We start from the raw sequence: 27,021 nt of genomic DNA, 5'->3' as shown, positions 1-27,021 counted from the left end.
ATTATATCAAAAAATAATGGAGACTATTTGAAAACTGAGAAAAAGCAAAGAATTAGAATTGTTTTTGAAGAGGTCAGGAAGCATTTTTTTTCTCTATAATAAAACAAACAAATAATAAAGATGTCAGTCTTAATTGGAGACTGTGCTATAATCAACTCTGCTTGTAAAATTCCAAAATGTTGGAAGCAGAACTAAACTGAAAACAGAATATAAATAGAACTAAACAGAAAATGGAAGGGAACATAATGTTATTTTTCTGTTTCCATTTTCTGGTAATGTGGAAATCAGCCTTGTTACCAGTATGGCTCCAGAGAATAAATTAGAATAGTATTAGAATAAAAATTGCAACGAATAATGTTGATTAATAAAATGGCAAATATAAAACTGACAGAATTTATTTGGTGGTTCTAAATATAGGACCAATTTGAGAAATCATCTTGAGAACTAATCTGTCATTAGACAGATGAAAATACAAATAGTTTTCTAAAGTTACTAGTGAAATAGTGTTTGAACAAGTTAACTGCAACCTTAAAGAATATAGAATTACATTCGGTTATATGGCACAGCAATATTAACTTTTGTATATGTACATTTGTATACAATGTGTACACAAATAAATATATAAATAACCTAAAGTTAACTGCAAAAATTAGTGTTTTATAAAATCAATTAGGAAACTGCAAGTAATAGTAATACATTGCTTTGACAATGAAATATTTTTTAAAAATGTATATGTTAGTCTTTTTATGGAATAAAATCAACTTACTATCACACGCTTTCGTCACGTGTAATGTTATTGATTTGTTTACTTATTACCGCTTGGGGCGCTGTCAAAATTTTCTTAAGAAGCTTAAAAATAAATAAATAAAATATATATATTTAATAATAATAAATAATTTACACATTAAAACATATACATTTATCCATATAGTCCTTTCAACATAAATTCAAAATTTTCAAACCAGACTAAACCACTTATAAACTATTCATAGGAGTGAAGGGTGTACCCCTGGTACGGCCCCACTCAATGACTTTCTTTATTCGCGTGGTATTGTCCCGTCCCCTAAATGTTTGTTCTGTGGGGAGGCAGAAACTACTGAACATTTCTGGCTAAGGTGTCCAGAGTATACTACGAGTCGCATGGACCTACTGAAACACTTACGACTGAATTTACAGACTGTGCGTACATTGTCTCCTCTGTATTGGCCACAGGCCGACATGTCCTCGAGGTATCATGTCTACCTTCTAGAACAGTATATTCATCGATCGGGTCGCTTTAACAACTAAGGTGGCGCTGCACGTCGGAGAAAAAGCGAATAGGCTGCAATCTCCATATAAACGAGAGAGAGAGAGAGAGAGAGAGAGGAGAAGAAGGGTGTACCCAATGTCATAGGACTTCAATAAACAATTTATTATTTGCAATTAATGAAGAAATCTCTCCCAAGCTGCCGGATTATGCGAAAGTTCCCAATTGAAGTACTTTTTATGGCGCTTCAGTGACCAAAAAAAGTGTTTTGGAGATAGTCGCCACTTAGGCGAATTTGTAAGGCCGAGACTCCACTAGCGTAAAAACTGGCGTAAAAACCCTCGCCGTAAAAGCTTTTAATCACGTGACCATGATATTTTACGTCTGAGCAGGTCGTAAAACCAGCGTAAAAGCAACTTTCGGCGCGAATACGGCCGTAAAACGGTACCATCCACCAATCAGAAGTCAGTGAAATCTAGGTCATTGTGACACGGTGCGAAAATGGCGGAAAACGAGCTTTTGTGTACGTTCCCTCGTGGCTACTCTAGAATAGATCTGGAAAGATTTATCGAAAACATCCGAAAGTATTCTTATATCTACGACAAGAGTTATCCTGATTATAATAATGGATGCCTAAAACACGCGATATGGACGGCCAAAGGAAAATCTTTCAATTTAGAGGAGTATATAATAAAGAGTTAAGCTTATATTATTTTAATAATATGATAATTAAAGTTAATATATGAAAGTAAAGATATTATTTTTACTACATTTGTAATTATAGTACAGAAAAAAACTCGTAGAATATAATCATTGTCTTTATATCGATATATCACGTATACAACCATCTTCCGTTTCCACCAATTCACGCGCGAAGTATTTACATTCGATACTTGGGGTAACACCGTCGCCGTAAAAACTTCGCTAGCCGGTCCTCCACCGCAATCCAGACGCAAACGCAAATAGGTCACGTGATTAAAAGTTTTTACGGCCAAGGTTTTTACCCTAGTGGAGTCTCCGCCTAACACTGTATAGTCGCCAACGAGCTAAAATATATTAGATAATGGCTGTGACCTATAGTGGTACTATGACCTTAGATACAGAACTCTTACTAGCAACGACGGGTACTATCGACCGCCATTTTACTTTAAGTCAAAACCAACGAGCTAGAATATACTAATATAGGACGCGTTTGGAAATTGTAACCGGTGTTACCGGTAACACCGGTTACAATTTCCAAACGCGCCCATAGAGTGGCTTTAGCGACGCCATGTTGGAAGAAAATTGAATACACGTCCGCCATTTTCCTTTTAGCCAAGAAATGAAAATATCCTTAGAATAAGGCCTGCAATGCAGTGCCTGGCATTGTGACGAAGTGACAATAAATATTTGCTCGTTTTCTTTTGCTTTCACATTTCTAATGATTTTTATTACTTTTCCGGCGTATGTACAGTACAATACAGTAGAGGAGAAGGTGGTATTATGGAACACTGCGGGTATTATGGAACCACCCCATTTCGAACTGATAATAAAGGCGAACTGTAGCGGAATGTGGCTGAACTGAACTAGGCAGACATCCATAGCGAGGGGAAAACTCGTTTTACTTCAGTTAAACAGTTGTCCGTATTTAATCAGCAAATTTGTTTTTTTCAAAATTCACAAGTTTTAAATGCTAAGTGAATTTAATTATTTTTAAAATATAAATCGTGTAGTTGTAGGTTCACTGGTGCATGTATTCCGTTCCAGAGACTTAGGGGTACACATTAATCTGGTGTGATGTTCACGTTTTTTAAATTTTGGTCTCGACAGACATAAGTTAATTCAAGATAGCGATGCGTGAAATACGGACCCCTTTGGTGTTTTTACAGTAATATGGAACTCAACTCCTCCGAACTTTCTATTTGCAAGCAGACATTCCTCCAGAGCAATTTGTGAAAAAGACACTAGGTAGAAAGTCAATTCTTCCCGAGAATATCGAAAAAGAGCTGCCGGAATATATATATTGTTGATGGAGGTCATATTTTTCTATTATAAAAGCATTTTTGCGATAAAATACATTGGAGTAAATAATTTGGTAATTATTTATCATTTTTTGTCCTTTCCTATTTTTTTTTTGGCTACATTAAAGCATTTTTTTGAAAATATACAGTAAGGTTCCATATTACCACCCGATTTTCTCTAAGCCTACTTTCTGACTTTTTGTACAAAACCCTTCAAAAACTATACTTATAATTACACTAGCGAAAAATCCAATTAGGAACATTTAGTTTAATAGTTACCAGTACTTTTCGCACGAAAAATGTGGGTGTAGTTATGATACCTTGTTTACAATTCACTAAAATGTAATTGGGGTTCCATAATACCATAAATACCATAATTCCATAAATGTGGGTGTAGTTATGATACCTTGTTTACAATTCACTAAAATGTAATTGGGGTTCCATAATACCACCTTCTCCTCTACAACTTTGGGAGGATTTTAACAATCACTGTACAGTCGACCCCCCTATAACACTGTTGGTTTTTCCGTTTTATATGAATTCCATGTTGTACGAGTCACTTAGATTTTACAAATACGTGAGCCGTTCACAGCCCGGCACATGTATTTGTAAAATCTAAGTGACTCGTACAACATGAAATTCATATAAAACGGAATTATCAACAACAATGTTATTATATACAGTCGATCCCATATAACAACAATGTTATAGGGGGTCGACTGTATATAAATCTATAAAACACTCATGTCAGTAAGTTTGATAAAATTAACAAATTACGATTTATCATTTGAAATTATAACATTGCGGTAAAGTACCGTTGACAGAATCAAATACGAAATTTTCATTGTTGGCACTATAAGAATATTTAGAGAATTAGTAACAAGATGAAAACAAATTGATCCGCATTCATAATGTTAAATCCTTTTTTCTTTCTTAATTTACTTAAAAATTTGATTTCGAATGCAATTTTTTTTCAAATTAGAAAATTTTATTTGTTGTATGAATAAAATCCGTATTTTATTAAAAAGGTAGGGTAACTAATTGTATCATATTTCGCCTTTGTACCAAATACCGCTTAAGATTGTGGAGGCCAAATAAGTAGCACGAGGTGCAAACTTCCGTCAGGGAGAGGTAGGACATGCTTGGATACCTTCCATATCGTTACAACACCAAATCCATTTGTTACTGTTTTCACATTTTTACCGCGGTACGCTTGCCTTTTAATGTCCACATTCACCTGCTTACGGTACATGCACTGGTGGTTAGTGATTTTTTCGGCTATGTTTGCTTTTCTTGTCCATCGCATTGTTCACGAGCTCGCAATAGTTAGGGTAGGTGGAATAAGGTATGGTGGAACAGTTACTCTATTATCCTTACTGATTTCTTTAAACGGTGTCAATAATTTTATACAAAATATATGCTTATTATATGTGAAGATTGAATTGCTATGTTTACAGGTGTATTTAGTATAGAACAATACGGGGGCAGATATACTCCAAAATCATCGTCTTAGAGAAGGTCGCCAATGGTAAGTAGCTTCGATATGCACAGTACTTTTCTGCTTTGTTTTCTTTAATCAGAATAAAGTTCATGGTGTACTTCGTCTTTCCGTCTAATATGCTCACATCTATAATTTACAACGTAGGAGGATGTTTTCTCTGTTGGCTCCGTCCTACTCATCAATGTCACTGCCAAAGTAGGCCTTATCCAAATAAAACAGAAAAGTTGTAGCTTCTTTTCTTTAAAGAAAGCAAACCAAGAATTATCGTTTATAATATGAAAAAATGGGGAATTTGATCACTTGTAGTGATTCACAAATTATATATTATAAACTATTTTAAATCAACTGAACTAAATAAAAATGATTGAACGCCAAGTGTTTGAATTTATTACACTAAATAGTGTTTAAGAATAAAAACAAAACTATTTTAAAGTAGAAAGAAGTAATTTAAGCATTTTTTTAACAAAAGACATTCTTTTAATGCTATTCATCAAAAATTTTGTCTATAAAACTTCATGCTATTCGAAGAATACTAAAATCTAACTTGTCTACGATTTTCATAATATGTGGTGGCAAAAATAATAGTAAGTGTATAATTAAAACAATTAAAAATAAATCCAGCAACGAGTTGTTTAACTTTTCCAGCAACATTTCGTTGCGCCATCTGTTATGATATTTTATTATTAAAAACTTTTTATATTTTTAACTATTATAAAATGGAAATTTTTAGGATGACTTTTATAAAACAAGTACAGAAATCTCCCTGCAAAATTTTAGGAATTTTCGACAAAAAGCACAGGAGTTATTAAGCTTCAAAGAGGGTGAACAAAATCGTGTCACCATACACTAACATCCATACATACAAAAAAAAAACACTTGATTTTTAGCATTTATCTACGTTTAAAGGTGTCCTGAGTCCAAAAATGTAAAAATTTTGGGGGTCTTTTTTTGACCGATCGCTATACTTTCCTATTATACATAACATCCAGAAAATTAATTACAAAATTATATTTTTTAAATATTCTAATTATATACTGGCGTAGACAAGATAGTTTATAAAAAATATATATATAAATAATACTAATTTGAATAATAAAAACATTTTAATTGAATTTACTTCTTTTTATTAATTTTCGTTTGTGTATAATATCAAACATTTTTGATATTTAGAATTCTTTGATGTTATTGTATTAATGAAATATAAAATACACCGGTATGTCTATTGTGATTTATCAGTTAAATAGGAATTAAGTTTGTATAGGTTATACCGTTAAAATGCAGAAATATTCAGTCCCATTCCTGAAAGAGCGATGCACTCGTTTGGCACAGGCTTTTAATTGGAAGTGCTTCAAATTTCTTGTAAATTTATACAGTAGACTTCGCTTGTTAGAAAACACTACAATTTATCCCGGTTACACTACTACACTCACTCGCATCACTCGTTTCCTCGTTGATGTGAGATGTTAGAATAGAAGAAGGTTTGTTGCTAAATAACAAAATGGCGCAATCAAAAAGTTACCAGAAAGATCTGAAACCTCAAAAAAGTAACATATTTTAGATACTATGACGTGTCAAGGGTCGACACTTGATGCTTGATAGAACCGAGTTGATTAATTTAAACTCTTTTCTCCTGTTTTTAAAAATGTTTATTCAATTTTCTCTTGTACAATACAGTTTTCTTATACAGTGCGTCAAAAAATTATAGGAAAAAAGTTTTATGTGATAATTATTTATTTATTTATTAACATGTATTAATCAAAATTTGGTCATTTATGTATCAAATAATATCACACACATAACAATTATCCAAATTAATAAATTAAATTGAGCAGAATAAATAAATCAACGATAGTTAACAATAATCAGAAGGTATGGTCAAATAATTATAGAAAAAATCCTAATGTTCTAAAAGACATATAATTATTTCATAATTAGTGTTTGGTTCTGCCACCATTTTTACTTATCAACTCGAATACTCGATTCTTCGTGGAATTGATAAGATTGTGGCGTGTTTCATCTCGAATATTCTCCTATGCTTCCAAGATGGCCATTTTAAGTTCATTAGCAGGTGTTAAACTGTTGTTCACCACTGTAAATCACTTCTTTCGCGCAAGAAGCCCCTTCAGAATCTCAATTGGATTGAAATCTGGACTGCACGCTGGCCAGTCAAGAACAATTATATCCTGGTTGAAACATTCAATTTTGTCAATTTGTCAACCAATAATTGGCCCAAATGGCGAAAGATGGTTTTGTAAAGTATCCTGATAGTCCTTAGCCTTTTTCCGTCCAGAAATAAATACGATTTTAGTCTGACCATTGAATCCGAATACGCCCCAAACTAACACAGAACTTTCACCTGACACACGATTGAAGAACGATTCTTGTTCTCTTTTTAAATCGTGCTATCCAAGTTGTTATATTTTCTTTGATATTTCTTCATATTTCTTTCCATACGACTGTAATTTAAGAATATGGCGCACTTCATCCTCACCGAGCTCGGTTCCTCGAAGCATACTGGCTATCGCCAACAGGACAATAAAAACTTGCTTAATAGTTTTAAATTTGGCGGTTAATTACTTTTAGTTTCGATATGCAGCCTTTGCCACTAGAGCGTGCAAGATTTAGGGAAAAACTCGATGTCAAATCCAAAGAGTATTGCTTTTTCTATAATTATTTGACACGTAAACTCTGATTATTGTTGCCTGTCTAAAACATTTTGAATGTAATTATTGAATGTACCCATTTAATCAATTCATAATACTGTAATGATCATTTGCTAAAAGTTTTGTTACAATAGATGCAAGTGTTTTTTAAATATCAACGATAAATTTTTCTCCCTATAATTTTTTGACGCACTGTATACATATTTATATTAGGCCAGTCCTTATTATGGTGTTAAAAGAAAAGTTGTAGTTTGTATAGGCACCTGCCTAACTTGCTACCAAAGTTAAAACATTAAATTTTCTTTATTTTAAGCAAAACATTACTAAACATTTAAAACTTACAGCTGATACTTTCCATGCTACAATACAAATCTAACCATACTTATACATTTATACAATCGAAAAAGAAAGTGTGGCATGGTCTCTCCAGGTTCACTATATCGATTGCAAATTAAAATAAGAATTCCTGGCGTATTTACATTATTCTCTCTGTACTGCTGTATCTAAAAAATGATAAAACGAGAGACGAGTATAAAATTTCATTCTCAAATCTTTAACATTATTGTTNTTAGGAATTTATTTTAATTTTAAGAAACTCAAAATCAATATTATAACCAGAGATGAGAAAACTGAATTTCATGACATTGTTGTGTGCCTAAGACATTTGACCTTAGATAGGAAAAGAGTCTTATTTAAGACCCTTATATCTATACTTATGCCTCAGAACATTTATACAATCGAAAAAGAAAGAGTGGCATGGTCTCTCCAGGTTCACTATATCGATTGCAAATTAAAATAAGAATTCCTGACGTATTTACATTATTCTCTCTGTACTGCTGTATCTAAAAAATGATAAAACGAGAGACGAGTATAAAATTTCATTCTCAAATCTTTAACATTATTGTTGTTAAGAACGTTAAATGAGAGAATTAATTCCTGATTTGATTTTCTCTCAGGCTATTGTATGCTATGACCATACCTGAGAGCCACTTCATTCAGAAAATTTTTTCTTGTTGTATTAAATAATATTAATATAAATTTAAATGTTTCGGTAATAATGATTAACTTCTAAGCGGTAATTTCTTAAAATAATTAAAAATTAATTCTGTGTGTATTTAAATGTATATATTTTGGGGGTGTTTTTTTGACCGATCGCTATACTTTCCTATTATACATAACATCCAGAAAATTAATTACAAAATTATATTTTTTAAATATTCTAATTATATACTGGCGTAGACAAGATAGTTTATAAAAAATATATATATAAATAATACTAATTTGAATAATAAAAACATTTTAATTGAATTTACTTCTTTTTATTAATTTTCGTTTGTGTATAATATCAAACATTTTTGATATTTAGAATTCTTTGATGTTATTGTATTAATGAAATATAAAATACACCGGTATGTCTATTGTGATTTATCAGTTAAATAGGAATTAAGTTTGTATAGGTTATACCGTTAAAATGCAGAAATATTCAGTCCCATTCCTGAAAGAGCGATGCACTCGTTTGGCACAGGCTTTTAATTGGAAGTGCTTCAAATTTCTTGTAAATTTATACAGTAGACTTCGCTTGTTAGAAAACACTACAATTTATCCCGGTTACACTACTACACTCACTCGCATCACTCGTTTCCTCGTTGATGTGAGATGTTAGAATAGAAGAAGGTTTGTTGCTAAATAACAAAATAGCGCAATCAAAAAGTTACCAGAAAGATCTGAAACCTCAAAAAAGTAACATATTTTAGATACTATGACGTGTCAAGGGTCGACACTTGATGCTTGATAGAACCGAGTTGATTAATTTAAACTCTTTTCTCCTGTTTTTAAAAATGTTTATTCAATTTTCTCTTGTACAATACAGTTTTCTTATACAGTGCGTCAAAAAATTATAGGAAAAAAGTTTTATGTGATAATTATTTATTTATTTATTAACATGTATTAATCAAAATTTGGTCATTTATGTATCAAATAATATCACACACATAACAATTATCCAAATTAATAAATTAAATTGAGCAGNGACATGACCTACGAGTAAAAGCCATTACTACTCTATTCTACTCTATACTTAATACAATTTCATACTTAGAAATACAATATATAGCTGTCTTATATCTTAGGCATAAACCAAGATCTATACGAGGTCCAGTTTTCGATGCTAATATAATAATTACAGGCATATAAAGTTTCGTATACTTTTAGTAATTGATCCATAAATATTGTTGTTTTCACAAGCTAATTAAAAATATCTGGCCATTGAAAATTTGGCCAACACTTTCATATCTTGTGAAAATGACCAAACCAGCAGTTTTTGTTTATTTTTCCACAGCTGTCAGATCTTTCAACAAAGACAATATATTCATTACAATATCTACAAATTCTAAGAAAATTAATCTAAATAAGGATTGAAAATATGTAAAGATGTAATGAGTGATAGTAAAGTTAAGCGATTCATCCTTCGACTATTTAAAATATATGCTCTCCACCTCAAATTAGTAGTGGCTTGCCCCTGTACATCATACTTTTCCTTTAACAATAGAGTCGTGCCGATCATCTATTAACTGCTTTCAGGGGAAAAGTTTGAATTGCAATAACATATTTTCTGGTTTGTATCATAACATCATATATAATTATTCGGGGCCTCCTGCCCGTATGTTTTCCATATCTGGTTTCAGCTTCCATCTATCTAACTCTGTTCTTCAGATTAAGGAAAGACAGACGGATGAAAGTAGGAATTCATAGGTGTACAATTTTTTTAAATTGCAGTCCAATAATTTGTCTCACTAAATAAGCTGTTCGCTACATGTAAAATCCAACTTGTTTTGGCATTTTGGTAATTATAGCTACTTCGATGTGTGATAATTCTGTTTTTATTATTCAACTATTTTTATCTAATTGTTGTAACTCCTTCCTTGTTGCCTCTTGAAACAGGATTCATTCCTTTTTACAATTATTATATGTAGTTACATTAAAATAACTTTGTATTTGTTGAAATAAAGTTGCACTTCATCTATTGGAAGAGTAAATAGCTTGTCCACTTTTAAGTTATAAATGCGTTTTTTTTTCCATAAAAGTAAATTAATACAATGGCAGTAATTATTGAAAATATCGATGCGATTGAAATTATAAGAAAAGCTTTTGGTGATTTTTAAATTTAAATAAAAGAGATTCTTTAGTATTACTAATTTCTAATATTTATTAAGTCGATAATTTCTAATATTTATTAAGTCGATAAATAGACTTTTCTATGGGACTGTGTACGTATTGGTGAGAGGATTGGATTGGATTGATGACATAAGACAATGCAACACATGCCATGGATGGGATACTCCCATGAGGACTTCTATGATAAAGTGGTCCCTATTTAGGTGTTTGAGACGTGAAGAAAACGCGGAAAATCTTCGCTACCAGTCTTTTGGTCGGGCGTTAACCCACGGTGTGTTTAGTAATGTTATTTATTCACTCGGACATCGGTCGGCCATATTGGTAAAAAGTTTTAAAATATTCAGATACACAGACGTTTCCTTCAAATATAAAAGTAAACATTAAATCAATTTTTCATGTATGTTTGTAGTTTTTACTTAAATATAGAGGAAGAAATTGAAAAATATTATATTTCAGATGTATCAAAATATTTCAAGTACTGTACATTTTAATATAAACCAAAGATTAAAAAAAAACAATTCAAATGATATATATCCATTTAATATATGTAATATATTAATAGTTTAAAAAACTTACGAAAAATACTTCAATATTAAATACAATTTAATAGTTTCCTGTTAGAATTATTTTATTTCGAATATTTTTATATTATAACATAGGCCATTCGTTTAATATAATCAATACCTTGTATTGATTATATTAAACGAATATTTATTTCGATTTGAGAATAATTTGATAATATTGATTTCTGCAGATTTGGAAGACGACCGGCGATACTTTTATGTATTCTCATTCACTCAATATTTGGAATTGCTTCTATTATTTCTCCATATTATTGGGCATTTGCATTGTTTCGATTTCTTTTGTCCATAGGGAGTTCGGGATGCTCTATTACCAGTTTCGTAATTGGTAAGGTTTTAATAAATATCTAGCTTTTAAATTAGGAAAAATTATATAAAATTAAAAAAATATATATATAAATAATACTAATTTGAATAATAAAAACATTTTAATTGAATTTACTTCTTTTTATTAATTTTCGTTTGTGTATAATATCAAACATTTTTGATATTTAGAATTCTTTGATGTTATTGTATTAATGAAATATAAAATACACCGGTATGTCTATTGTGATTTATCAGTTAAATAGGAATTAAGTTTGTATAGGTTATACCGTTAAAATGCAGAAATATTCAGTCCCATTCCTGAAAGAGCGATGCACTCGTTTGGCACAGGCTTTTAATTGGAAGTGCTTCAAATTTCTTGTAAATTTATACAGTAGACCTCGCTTGTTAGAAAACACTACAATTTATCCCGGTTACACTACTACACTCACTCGCATCACTCGTTTCCTCGTTGATGTGAGATGTTAGAATAGAAGAAGGTTTGTTGCTAAATAACAAAATGGCGCAATCAAAAAGTTACCAGAAAGATCTGAAACCTCAAAAAAGTAACATATTTTAGATACTATGACGTGTCAAGGGTCGACACTTGATGCTTGATAGAACCGAGTTGATTAATTTAAACTCTTTTCTCCTGTTTTTAAAAATGTTTATTCAATTTTCTCTTGTACAATACAGTTTTCTTATACAGTGCGTCAAAAAATTATAGGAAAAAAGTTTTATGTGATAATTATTTATTTATTTATTAACATGTATTAATCAAAATTTGGTCATTTATGTATCAAATAATATCACACACATAACAATTATCCAAATTAATAAATTAAATTGAGCAGAATAAATAAATCAACGATAGTTAACAATAATCAGAAGGTATGGTCAAATAATTATAGAAAAAATCCTAATGTTCTAAAAGACATATAATTATTTCATAATTAGTGTTTGGTTCTGCCACCATTTTTACTTATCAACTCGAATACTCGATTCTTCGTGGAATTGATAAGATTGTGGCGTGTTTCATCTCGAATATTCTCCTATGCTTCCAAGATGGCCATTTTAAGTTCATTAGCAGGTGTTAAACTGTTGTTCACCACTGTAAATCACTTCTTTCGCGCAAGAAGCCCCTTCAGAATCTCAATTGGATTGAAATCTGGACTGCACGCTGGCCAGTCAAGAACAATTATATCCTGGTTGAAACATTCAATTTTGTCAATTTGTCAACCAATAATTGGCCCAAATGGCGAAAGATGGTTTTGTAAAGTATCCTGATAGTCCTTAGCCTTTTTCCGTCCAGAAATAAATACGATTTTAGTCTGACCATTGAATCCGAATACGCCCCAAACTAACACAGAACTTTCACCTGACACACGATTGAAGAACGATTCTTGTTCTCTTTTTAAATCGTGCTATCCAAGTTGTTATATTTTCTTTGATATTTCTTCATATTTCTTTCCATACGACTGTAATTTAAGAATATGGCGCACTTCATCCTCACCGAGCTCGGTTCCTCGAAGCATACTGGCTATCGCCAACAGGACAATAAAAACTTGCTTAATAATTTTAAATTTGGCGGTTAATTACTTTTAGTTTCGATATGCAGCCTTTGCCACTAGAGCGTGCAAGATTTAGGGAAAAACTCGATGTCAAATCCAAAGAGTATTGCTTTTTCTATAATTATTTGACACGTAAACTCTGATTATTGTTGCCTGTCTAAAACATTTTGAATGTAATTATTGAATGTACCCATTTAATCAATTCATAATACTGTAATGATCATTTGCTAAAAGTTTTGTTACAATAGATGCAAGTGTTTTTTAAATATCAACGATAAATTTTTCTCCCTATAATTTTTTGACGCACTGTATACATATTTATATTAGGCCAGTCCTTATTATGGTATTAAAAGAAAAGTTGTAGTTTGTATAGGCACCTGACTAACTTGCTACCAAAGTCAAAACATTAAATTTTCTTTATTTTAAGCAAAACATTACTAAACATTTAAAACTTACAGCTGATACTTTCCATGCTACAATACAAATCTAACCATACTTATGCATTTATACAATCGAAAAAGAAAGAGTGGCATGGTCTCTCCAGGTTCACTATATCGATTGCAAATTAAAATAAGAATTCCTGGCGTATTTACATTATTCTCTCTGTACTGCTGTATCTAAAAAATGATAAAACGAGAGACGAGTATAAAATTTCATTCTCAAATCTTTAACATTATTGTTGTTAAGAACGTTAAATGAGAGAATTAATTCCTGATTTGATTTTCTCTCAGGCTATTGTATGCTATGACCATACCTGAGAGCCACTTCATTCAGAAAATTTTTTCTTGTTGTATTAAATAATATTAATATAAATTTAAATGTTTCGGTAATAATGATTAACTTCTAAGCGGTAATTTCTTAAAATAATTAAAAATTAATTCTGTGTGTATTTAAATGTATATAAATATTTATAACATTATTTATAAATTATTCACACATCAAAGAATTATATTATTATATTCAACTTATAAATTTATTACTTTTAATACGAAAACATTAAAGCTCACGTTGTAACTTGCTTTCGATATGTAAAAAAATTAATTATTAATTAAATATTAATTAAAAACTCATTAAATATTTTTATTTTAAAATCGAAATGAGTAAATTTAGCTTATTTAAAAGTCATATTTTAAAAATAATTTACTTATAAATTACTAAATATCAATTAATAGAAAATTGAAAAGCTATCAGATGGCAATATAATACAAATCTATTTTAGTAAACGAATAGCAAATATAAATAGTTTAATTACAATCAAATATAATGACAATATCAAATATAAATATTGTAATATTTTCTGATTAGATGAAGTCTCAAACCTGGAAACAATTGAACATACGTAAGAGAATTTGAGGATAAAAACCAAAAGGGGGAATTTATAGCGCTATACTCTACTGCGTATACGTTACAAAAGAGTTCTCTTATAAAACAAAATTATAAATTTCTACCGTTTTAAACCATTTGACGTACTCCTAACTGATTAGTTCAGTTGCTAGATGTTAACGATCCGTTTGAGAAGTTCAAGAGTCAATCAAGGTCAGCCCAATTTTATTATCCAATCTCTATTTTTTTTTATTGTTAATTTACATACAAAATAATAATCTATGAATATTAATCGTATCTAAATGTCAACTTAAAACTATCTTTAATTCACAAATTTAATGATAATTACCGAATATAATCTACATTTAGTTCGATAACCATTGATTCTGACATGCCATACAAAAAACTCTGAACGTACAGTACCTTTGTGTCTATGAAAATCCTTTTATATAAATTTATTAGAAGTGAAACGAAGAACGTGTGTTGATAATATGTAAGAATATAATTCATATTTTATTTAAATTAGTGTAATAAATAGCCTTAGTCTAAGCCATAATACAAAATGCCATTCTATTGAAAGAGATTTAAAAATATCAAGTTCACTTGAAGGTTCAACGACAGACAAAAATAGAATTAGGACTTTTTCAGATAGATGGAGCTAATTCGTCGTTTTGACCTAACTAATTTCAGTTTTAAATTTGAAAAACTAAGCTCAAGAAAAAATTTAAAATATTTTTATTTATACCCGAACACTTCTAGAGGATTAATCATTCAAAAATCATATATATTATCGTTGTTTTATTGCATTAAAATTATGCTGTAAAAATGCTCTAAAATAAATATAAACTACATCTATATATAATAGAGAGAAAGTATGGCGATTGGTCAAAAATGACCCCTAAGATTTTTACATTTTTCGACTCAAAGAACCTCGAAACATCAAGATATGTAAAAACATTCAGGTTTTTTCCTTTATGTATGGATGCTAGTGTGTGTACTGTACGTGTGTGTGTGGGGACACGATTTTATTCACCCCTTTGAAGCTTAATAACTCCTGTACTTTTTGTCGAAAATTTCTGAAAGTTTGTATGGAGATATGTGTACTGAAGGCATTGATGCAATTAAATTTTGGTGGTAAAAGGTCTACAGGTGAGAAGATAGAGGGTGGCCGCGTATCATATCTCGAGTGGGATCGGACTTAATGAAGATTTTTACTCGTTATTAGCATTTACAATTTTTAAAAATAAAACTCGTCCCTACCCTCGAAATTAAGCTATTCATTTAATCTATATCTTATATTAAAATTTTGTAACAGAAATTTTACATAAATTTAATAGTCACCACTTTAAATTATTAACAAAACTTATAAAGATTAATTCTATTTGCCGGCAGAAGGTATTAGAAGACATTAAAACGGCTTTGGTTGCATGCACACTTCGGTGGAAACAAATAAGAACAAAAATACAGTAATATGGCGGAAAATGTACACTTTCCATTTATATTTAATGGAAGTAGCTAGTGAAAGAGATTATGTTTTAAAAATAATATCAATAAAATTTTTAAAATATTCAAATAATAGCAAATTTTATGCTAATTTATTTTAATAAACGATTTGTAAGGAATATTTACTCTAAAATAAAATAAGAAGGAAATAAATAAATAAATTTATATTTAATAATCTAAACTTGAATTTTGTACAAGGTGAATTTGTTATTAATGATTAAAATGTTCTAATTTTAAAAGAACGGAGAGTAGAAATTAAATTTTTATTTGTTTCCCGCTTTCTATATCTATAATTATTATAAAATGGCTAAAATCTTAATTTAGATGGTAGAGACGGGCTTTATATAAAAAGAAAAAAAATGTAAATGTAAAAATTGTAAAATCAGTAATATCTTTATTAAATTCGACCCTCCTCCAGATATGACACAAGACCCATCTCTGTCAACTCATCCCCTCGACCGTTAACCACCAAAATTTAATAGTATCGATGTCGTTAATACACAAACCTCCCTACAAAATTTCAGAGATTTTCGTAAAGAAGAATAGGAGTTATTAAGCTTCAAATTGTCGTACTTCCCACACAATACTCCAACAATCATATATATAGGAAAACACCGAAATTTCTTTGCATTTCTCGGCATTTCAATGTGTAAATTGACTGATCACCGTACTTTCCCTCTATTATTTTCTGAATATAACAGAACCTGAGAGTAAAAACTGTTAGTGTAATTATGCTAGGTAGCAAAATTTAGGAATTTATTTTAATTTTAAGAAACTCAAAATCGATATTATAACCAGAGATGAGAAAACTGAATTTCATGACATTGTTGTGTGCCTAAGACATTTGACCTTAGATAGGAAAAGAGTCTTATTTAAGACCCTTATATCTATACTTATGCCTCAGAAACTTGTATATTCAAGAGAAAGATGAAATAATAATACAGTTAATAAATTATTAATAAGCAGTAAAACTATCGAGATTAATAAGATACGATATCAAACACAGAAAACGCAATTAGCACATAAATTTTATTTAAAGTTATAAATGATAGAATAGCAAATAGGGCAATTTTTAATTTGTTTTACTTATTACGTCTATACAAAGTATACACGATAGGAAATTTAAATATTAAATTACAGCTTTCAGTTTGGAATGATCTTTGATTTATCAAGATTATTTCTAGTCGATTAGCGAATCCTGTATTAAATCAATTTATAGACTAAAACTGGTATGAAAATATGAATTAATTTTAAAAATTAATATTCTTTAAGAAACAAAAAATAAAAAGAAAAGGAGTTAATCTAAACAAGGAGATAAATCAACTATATTTATTCAGTAGATGTTTACATAATATCAATTTATCGCTTAAATATAATAAATAAGATTTAATATTGATAGGGCAATTATGACAGAGATCGAAGACATCACCGACCTCATCGGAAAATTTGGAAAATGGCAGAAAATGTTATTTGCTTTTCTTTCGTACGTAACGGCGCTATTGGCTTTCAACAATCTCAATTTGCCATTTATTATACCAAAAATAGACCATTGGTGTGCCAGTCCCTACGAATATAGTAATGTATCTACCGAAATGTGGAAGAATCAGTCGATACCATTCGAAATCGTAGAAGGAGAATTAATATTTAGAAAATGCGAAATGTATGAAAAACATTTGGGGAGAAATGCTACTTGGAACCAATCCATTATTCCCTGTTCTACTTGGGAATTCGATCATTCAAAATATGGAGATACCATTACTGAAAAGGTATGTAAACGTTTTAATCGTAAATTTTTTATCAATTAATTGGTTTATTTTATTGGAAAATAGTGGAATTTAGTTTGTAATTATTCCTGGTTGGAATCGTTTGTCGGATCCGTTCATTTTTTCGGTTATTTCATAACTGCATTTGTCATTGGCCACATATCAGACAGGTAAGTAATATTATCAAATTACTTCTATTGTAAATTATCAATTAACTATAAGAAAATATTACAGTTATATTAAGAATGGATATATAAATATCGAATATCGATACGCTTGTAGTTCCTACACTATAAAAAATCAATTTTGCTTATTTTAATTGATTTATTGACGTAGCTACTTACGTAGTCTGCAGTGTTAAAGACTAGTGTTCTGTATGGGATAGTAGGGTTACAACATATCCGTCTTATTTAAACAGCCACGCGCATATTGAGGCATATCAATTCGACCTGGCGCAGAATTAAGACGAAGAGTTACGTTTTTGTAATTAAAATTTTTAAAATTAGTATTGGTAGATTGATAGCTTTCGCTCCATCTAACCCGACCGCTGACACGTGTTTGAATGTATGAGAGTGAGAGCGAAAGAGTGTGATTAGAAGAAAACGGTTAATACTCACAGGAGAATGCAACCCATACACTTATCGAGAGACGATCCTTGCACCTGCTGGGCATGGAAGAGGCCATCTTTACATTTCTAATAGTTGTAATGACACAAATATACTCTTATAAATAAATATTTTATTGATTCTTTGTGAAATTTGTAAAAACTTGCAGATTTTTCTATACCAGGGATACGCAATTAGTTTGTTTACACTTATAAAAATTGCTTAAAATTAAATCTGTATGGGCCCGTTACTTGGTTATAAAACTAGAAACTATATTTAGGCTAAATATAAATGGTATGGTTAAAAATCCAGCACGATATCTCTAAACAGAATGTTTAAATGATCTAAATCTTGTATATTAATCAAATATAAATAATTATTAATGATTAATACTGTTAATCTAATCTAAATATATAACTGATTAATTAAGGAAAAAAATTATACATGAATAGATTCACGCCAAGTTTTCCTAATGTTACATAAACAAAGCCAAATTTCTAATTACGTAATTTCATTTCTGTATGAAAAGAATGTAAAAATTTACACAATGGCTTATTTAATGATATATGTAATAACTTTTTGTGGAAAAGTTAAATTTACTTATCTCTTGCTGGCAGGTAGGGAAAAATGCATCTATGAACTGACATGACCTACGAGTAAAAGCCATTACTACTCTATTCTACTCTATACTTAATACAATTTCATACTTAGAAATACAATATATAGCTGTCTTATATCTTAGGCATAAACCAAGATCTATACGAGGTCCAGTTTTCGATGCTAATATAATAATTACAGGCATATAAAGTTTCGTATACTTTTAGTAATTGATCCATAAATATTGTTGTTTTCACAAGCTAATTAAAAATATCTGGCCATTGAAAATTTGGCCAACACTTTCATATCTTGTGAAAATGACCAAACCAGCAGTTTTTGTTTATTTTTCCACAGCTGTCAGATCTTTCAACAAAGACAATATATTCATTACAATATCTACAAATTCTAAGAAAATTAATCTAAATAAGGATTGAAAATATGTAAAGATGTAATGAGTGATAGTAAAGTTAAGCGATTCATCCTTCGACTATTTAAAATATATGCTCTCCACCTCAAATTAGTAGTGGCTTGCCCCTGTACATCATACTTTTCCTTTAACAATAGAGTCGTGCCGATCATCTATTAACTGCTTTCAGGGGAAAAGTTTGAATTGCAATAACATATTTTCTGGTTTGTATCATAACATCATATATAATTATTCGGGGCCTCCTGCCCGTATGTTTTCCATATCTGGTTTCAGCTTCCATCTATCTAACTCTGTTCTTCAGATTAAGGAAAGACAGACGGATGAAAGTAGGAATTCATAGGTGTACAATTTTTTTAAATTGCAGTCCAATAATTTGTCTCACTAAATAAGCTGTTCGCTACATGTAAAATCCAACTTGTTTTGGCATTTTGGTAATTATAGCTACTTCGATGTGTGATAATTCTGTTTTTATTATTCAACTATTTTTATCTAATTGTTGTAACTCCTTCCTTGTTGCCTCTTGAAACAGGATTCATTCCTTTTTACAATTATTATATGTAGTTACATTAAAATAACTTTGTATTTGTTGAAATAAAGTTGCACTTCATCTATTGGAAGAGTAAATAGCTTGTCCACTTTTAAGTTATAAATGCGTTTTTTTTTCCATAAAAGTAAATTAATACAATGGCAGTAATTATTGAAAATATCGATGCGATTGAAATTATAAGAAAAGCTTTTGGTGATTTTTAAATTTAAATAAAAGAGATTCTTTAGTATTACTAATTTCTAATATTTATTAAGTCGATAATTTCTAATATTTATTAAGTCGATAAATAGACTTTTCTATGGGACTGTGTACGTATTGGTGAGAGGATTGGATTGGATTGATGACATAAGACAATGCAACACATGCCATGGATGGGATACTCCCATGAGGACTTCTATGATAAAGTGGTCCCTATTTAGGTGTTTGAGACGTGAAGAAAACGCGGAAAATCTTCGCTACCAGTCTTTTGGTCGGGCGTTAACCCACGGTGTGTTTAGTAATGTTATTTATTCACTCGGACATCGGTCGGCCATATTGGTAAAAAGTTTTAAAATATTCAGATACACAGACGTTTCCTTCAAATATAAAAGTAAACATTAAATCAATTTTTCATGTATGTTTGTAGTTTTTACTTAAATATAGAGGAAGAAATTGAAAAATATTATATTTCAGATGTATCAAAATATTTCAAGTACTGTACATTTTAATATAAACCAAAGATTAAAAAAAAACAATTCAAATGATATATATCCATTTAATATATGTAATATATTAATAGTTTAAAAAACTTACGAAAAATACTTCAATATTAAATACAATTTAATAGTTTCCTGTTAGAATTATTTTATTTCGAATATTTTTATATTATAACATAGGCCATTCGTTTAATATAATCAATACAAGGTATTGATTATATTAAACGAATATTTATTTCGATTTGAGAATAATTTGATAATATTGATTTCTGCAGATTTGGAAGACGACCGGCGATACTTTTATGTATTCTCATTCACTCAATATTTGGAATTGCTTCTATTATTTCTCCATATTATTGGGCATTTGCATTGTTTCGATTTCTTTTGTCCATAGGGAGTTCGGGATGCTCTATTACCAGTTTCGTAATTGGTAAGGTTTTAATAAATATCTAGCTTTTAAATTAGGAAAAATTATATAAAATTAAAAAAATATATATATCTGTATTAAAATTAATACAAGTAATATAATGAATGATGTTTTGAATGAAAAGATGTAAGTTCTAAAATAAAATAAATTAGAAAATAATTCTTAAATTATTTTAATTAATTTAAAAAAATAGTTAAAAATTTTTTTCAAACTTTGAAATTTTATTTTAATTATTGTTTTTTTTTAATTTTAATTTTTTTAGTTAATTTTTTATTTTATTTTACGCTTTGTTTTAGATAGACGTTGTCTTTTTTTGTACATGAAAGCATTTTAAATAAAAATCACGAATGTTGAGCTAAAATTTCATATTTTTAATTATTATTTTTTTTCTTAATTGTTTCGTTTTAGTATTTATTGGTTTGTTTACTCTGCCACAGCACACTTTAAGCCGTACTAACAAGTACTATTGGCTCTGTGGATGTTTTGAATCGTGCATTCTCATTGCTCAATTTTGTATAGTTGTGATTTCTATGATGAAGTGCAAAATACTCTTCCAGTAATAGCACAATTCTTTCAAAATTTTGAAAAGTGTGGACTATTTCTTGCAAAATTTGCAATATTTTCAACAATCCTCCTCTTAAAGGATTATAATGTCTTAGTTGTCACTAGTTTAGTATTAATGAGCCTGCTGTTTTGGGCTGAAATTTGAAAAAATTTGTAGACAAATTTCCACTGTCGTCTGTCTGTTTGTCCGTCTTTAATCTCGACAATGGTGTTAGATAGATGAAAGTTGAGACAAGACGCGGAAAGCTTAGGGTCAGGAGGCTCCGATGAACTCTATAAGAACTTTTGGTCTAAACACAAGTCACGTGCTTTAATTCAAAAATTTCTCCCAGAACGTACAGTAGTTACATAAATGACTGGCATGACTGTTGTTATCAGGAAAAGTATGATGTACAGGGGCAAGCGGAGATCATACTTTAAATAAATTAAAAATATGCTTAAAAATAGCAGCCCGGTATTGTGATTACGTCACAATAAATAGTTGCTCGTTGTTATTTTGCTTTTATCTAAGGCAGTGATGAACTTATCTAGTCTAGATTAGGGCCTCAAGGGAACTTCGCAGGCTTTCCGGCAACGCTTTATAAAGTATGTTCTAACGGATTGTAGGTTTTAAACCATACATTATTATCGCCTGTACATTAGATACTGAAATAAGAATATAAAATTACGTTGCCAAAGCCTTGGGGACGGCGAGTTGCTCATGGCTGAACTAAACCTATAGATCGATCAGTCGTGGTATTGAGGACCTCTTTCTTGTCGTTTAGGACATTACATATCTTAATTAACAAATAAATACGAGTAAATGATGTCGAAACGATAAATTTGTTGTTCATTTGCATTTGTCTACTCTATTTTCCCTGACTCTCCTCAATGTTGTTCCTCAATCTGTCCAGTCATCATTGATACGGGTACCAGTCGGATCTTATATGCCGTAAAATACTGAAGGTGTGACATTTTCACTTTAATATTAATGAATTGATCAAATTTCATTAAATAATAGCAACAGAAGCACTTGGACCTGAATATCGAGAACGTGCAGGGTTATTTCTTCAGTTAGGATGGAGTATCGGGCACGTCGTTATTCCTGGCATTGCGTGGTTACTTAGAGATTGGCATTATCTACAACTTGCGTGTACACTTCCTTACTTACCACTACTATTCTTTTGGAGGTAAACTTTACATACTAAATAAAATTCTATCGATATAATATTTAAATTCTAATATATCAAAATTGGTAAACTTTATTATTAAATAATGTATAAAAATAATATATAATATATATAATAAAATTATTTAACAGAATTTTTCCGGAATCTCCGAGATGGTTGTTGACCCGTGGTAAAATATCAGTTGTAGAAAGTTTAGTGAAAAAAATAACAGAGATCAATGGTATTGACATAGATTCTTTAGATGTTCATATTAATAGATTAGCAAATAAAAAACAGAAGGTAAGTCTATAATGTTTGATATATTAAATTGAAAATTATTTATATTATTTTGCAAATCGATAATTAAATATTATAGAAATGTAATGAAAACAATAGCGAGCTATAATTAAGCTGTATATTAATATCCATTTCGAACTGTGCCGCCCGAGTGGCTTTACGCCAGACTAACGAGATGACCAACGGAACTAAAAATACACCTGGATCCAACAATATGTAAAGGAATCTCCCCATTTACGCCAATTCACTTTAATGTGATTGAAAAGCTTTTACTTTCTCGGCTGTTATAACTTATATAACAGAAAGTAGGGCGATCGGTTAGAAAAGATCCCCCCGAATTTTGGCATTTTTGGACTCAGGGGGGACATTGAAACATTGACAAATGTAAAAAAAATTTAGTTAGTGTGTGTGGGAAGGGCACGACTTTGTTCACCCTCTTTGAAGCTTCGTAACGCCTATGTTTTTGTCGAAAATATCTGAAATTTTACCGAAAGGTTCGTTTATTAGGGAGATTGATGCTGTTAAATTTTGGTGATTAACGGTCGAGGGTTTGGGGAGATAAAGGGGGTCGCGTGTATCGCTAGTAGGGCCAGACTTACTGACGATTTTACTGGTTATTAGCATTTACAATCTTTTAATAAAACCATTCTTATCTTCAAAATTAAGCTTTTTGCCATTTTATAATAGTTAAAAATATAAAATTTTTAAAAATAAAATATGATAAAAGATGGCACCATCAAACTTGCCGGGAAAGTTAAGTAACTCGCCGCCGCATTTTATTAAATTTTAAATAATCAACTTTATGGAGAAATAAATATACTTACATCAAAAAGTGTTTGTGTGTATGTGTTTTTTTTTGTTATCAGTAACCTCTTATGTAGACGTATATTTCATAAAAACACTTTTAATGGGGCAGAAAAGTTTTAACTAGAGTAAAATACTGTATGCGAGAATATGAAATAGATCCCTATTTTAAATAGCTTTCATGACTCCATTTATTAAATTACTGGTCTAAATGGAGGGATTACTGTACATTTTATTTTAATTAGGTTATATATTTATTTTTAGGAGGAAGAGAAAGTGATGCGAAATTATACATTTTTTGATCTATTTCGAAAGACTGATTTAAGAAAATTAACTGTCATACAATATTTTATTTGGTAAGATATCTTAATTTTAAATATATTTATTTTTATACGCTTCGTCTTATTTCCCATTTATGGATAAATAAGAACGTTTCTCTTTTATGAAATAATATCTAATCAATTTAAATAACATATATTAGACAATGAATTTAGAAATAATAGTTTAAGGATAATGTATAAAAGTACTCAAAAAGTACGAAATAGAGTTTGGGCAATACTGTAGTCTTTTTATAATTAAATTTCTTTCGTGTATGTTACCGTCATGCTCCAAATACTTGACAAGTAATTTCTAACAAGTATGCTCTTTCTTTAGTTTTTTGCTAGTTATAGCAGATCCGGTGTGCACCACCTCTTATTCCATGCTAGTCTATCCTGCGCTTTTGTCTTTAGCTCCTTATAACTACTCTCTTTTAAATCATCCACCATTTTAATTCTTCTCCTTCGTTTCTTTTCACCTGCAACCATTCCTTCCATAACCACATTCCACAAGCCTTCCTCTCGAATCGTGTCTTATCCAATTAGCTTTTCGCCCTTTTATTGTCTCTAATATGCTCTTTTTTTCACCCACTTTTCTTAGGACTTCTCGACCTGATCAAGATTACTGTTCGTTAAATACCTTCGAATTAAGCATTTCCTTTAATTTCCAAACAAATCAAACTTAACACGCAAAGGGACGAAGAAACGTTTCACATACAACCTAAAACCGACCATCACTATACATTGTTTCTACACGTAGCATCACAAGACTCAATTTACTTGCATATTATGGTTCTCTCATTATTTACCTACCTTCCATGAGACTATATTTTCAATTACTGCGAAACATTCAAAACTTACCTATCAAAATCTCCCCGAATATCTCAACGAAAATGGCATGAAAGACAATAATTTGGAGTACAGATGTCGAAATACACACGCTTGACACTGCGCTGTGCACCAATTGTAATGTATTATGAGTCTATATTCACGTAATTTTAGTTGAATTTTTTATTATCCGAGTAAAAATTTCAACATTTTAAAGATAAAACTTATCAATTCCAATTAGATTCCTAATTATAATAAGTAATTTCATCCTCTTGGATGTAGGCTATAAGTAGATATCTGTGTATTTTGACAAGTGCTACGTGTATAAAGTTCGTGTGTATATCCTACGTGTACATAATTTATCAACGAATAATATGTAATAAAACAGAATACTGGATTATTTTAATAACAGAAATGTGTAGAAAATAAATATAATTTACATTAACAGTTAAATGTATTGTAAGTAACTGTATGTTAATTGTCGGTAATGAATTTATTCACTACATGTGCTGATATAACACTGATTTATCCTAAAGGTGTATTACTTTTTTAATTTTATACGATTATCGGGTGAAACCGTACTACAAATAAAAATAATCTTTATTTATTCTAAGTTTAAATGATACGGTTATATATATATAGTCTATACTTAACAGCTTCGGGAATCGACCGTCTCGTCTCTCTCATTAGGCTGCAATTTGAAAAATTGTAGACCTATAAATTCATATTGTTGTACGTTTGCCTGTCTGTCTGTCTTTCTTTAATCTCGAGAATGATGTAATGTACATGGGCTTGTTACCAATATATTATTTGTATCTCACATTTTATAAAATACTAGCTACGTGTGCCCGACGTACGCTTTTGAAGGGGTAGGAATTGGTGAGGCTGGGTTGGGAAGGGGTAGTAAGAACTAAGACTAACAACAACAAGGATTACATAGGGTGATTTACTGGTGACATTTAGTAGTTTTTTCTCGGAAACCGTTAAAGATAGGAAAATGATCATCAAGTTTGTAGAGCAGGCGGGAACAATTTTGGTGACCTTGGACGACCTTCTTTGAAAATGGTGATTTTTGAGATACGGAACAAAATAAGTTTCTTTTTTTATAAGGGGCGCTTCCGAGCCATTATATGAATAGTAAGCGGCAAAATAGACACCTTTTATAATAGATCATATTTTCTTAAACTTAACTGTTTTCAAGATATAGGCCAGTTTCTTCTTGGTTATTAGTTTCATCTTCCTACCACTAATTGTTTCCGAGTAAAACACTACCGAATGCCACAAGTGAATCACCCCGTATATACCCTAGGCCTATATTTTTAAATATTGTGATATTAATTTTTTTATTTTTGCATATTTAATTTCTTTCTTTTTAGGATCGTCTCACTATTTACATTTTATGGATTTATATTGAATACTGGCAATTTGGGAACAAATGTCTATCTGTTACAATTCCTGTTCGGATTAATGGAGTTTGTCGCATTATTTTTACTACAAATTTTTTCGACTCGTGCCGGAAGAAAGACATTTTTGATAGTTATTTTCTCACTTACTGGAGTTCTATCGCTGCTAACCACGGCCGTTCCAAATGGCAAGTACATACATTCTTTAAATTAAACGGAAAAAAAAACAATTATACTAAAATATTTGAAATATTTATACAGATTTGAGTTGGCTAAAAGCAGCTTTGATAGTTACAGCTAAATTATTTAATACGACAATTATCGTAGTAATGTATATATTTACTTCTGAGTTATATCCGACTGTCGTTCGAAACGTCGGAATTGGTTCTTGCAGTATGGTAGGAGGAATCGGAGCCATTTTAGCACCTTTCTTGAACCAGGCTGTAAGTGACATTTCGTTTATTCTTTGAATATTATACAGAAGTACAGAAAAATAAATCTGTAATAAATACATGCGAATATGTTTAAAATGATAATTAATTCTTAATTTATAGTATATTATTTATTACAAGAAGATAATAAGGAATTTTAATTTTAAAAATTNTGAGAAAACTGAATTTCATGACATTGTTGTGTGCCTAAGACATTTGACCTTAGATAGGAAAAGAGTCTTATTTAAGACCCTTATATCTATACTTATGCCTCAGAAACTTGTATATTCAAGAGAAAGATGA

The 27,021-nt window shown here is 30.3% G+C and overlaps 2 protein-coding genes across 4 annotated transcripts in view; one reads left to right on the top strand and one right to left on the bottom strand.

The window, feature by feature from the left end:
• The window catches only part of LOC111641943 (transcription termination factor 5, mitochondrial-like), a 22,485-nt gene extending 7,549 nt beyond the window's left edge, over positions 1 to 14,936 (bottom strand). The window contains exon 1 of one of the 3 annotated variants that reach the window (XM_023388199.1): positions 14,786 to 14,936. The gene's annotated coding sequence lies outside the window, so the exon portion shown is untranslated. Of the gene's footprint in view, positions 1 to 389; positions 586 to 766; positions 876 to 14,785 lie in introns of those variants that run through there. The other 2 variants (XM_023388197.1, XM_023388198.1) reach the window with 2 other exon arrangements.
• LOC111641936 (organic cation transporter protein-like) lies at positions 4,515 to 27,021 on the top strand. The gene is made up of 13 exons (XM_023388189.1): positions 4,515 to 4,591; positions 4,704 to 4,774; positions 14,345 to 14,575; positions 14,732 to 14,855; positions 17,265 to 17,631; positions 17,695 to 17,798; positions 20,775 to 20,929; positions 22,491 to 22,659; positions 22,791 to 22,938; positions 24,004 to 24,095; positions 26,261 to 26,475; positions 26,549 to 26,730; positions 26,842 to 27,021. Coding segments are annotated over exons 4-13 (1,614 nt in total). The 5' UTR covers positions 4,515 to 4,591; positions 4,704 to 4,774; positions 14,345 to 14,575; positions 14,732 to 14,853.

The sequence above is a fragment of the Centruroides sculpturatus genome, unplaced genomic scaffold (assembly GCF_000671375.1).
Source record: "Centruroides sculpturatus isolate CEXI.00-Female unplaced genomic scaffold, Cexi_2.0 scaffold1126, whole genome shotgun sequence".
In the NCBI taxonomy this organism is placed as follows: domain Eukaryota; kingdom Metazoa; phylum Arthropoda; class Arachnida; order Scorpiones; family Buthidae; genus Centruroides; species Centruroides sculpturatus.
The sequence above is the reverse complement of the archived record's forward strand: the minus strand, read 5'-3'. Positions and strand labels throughout refer to the sequence as shown.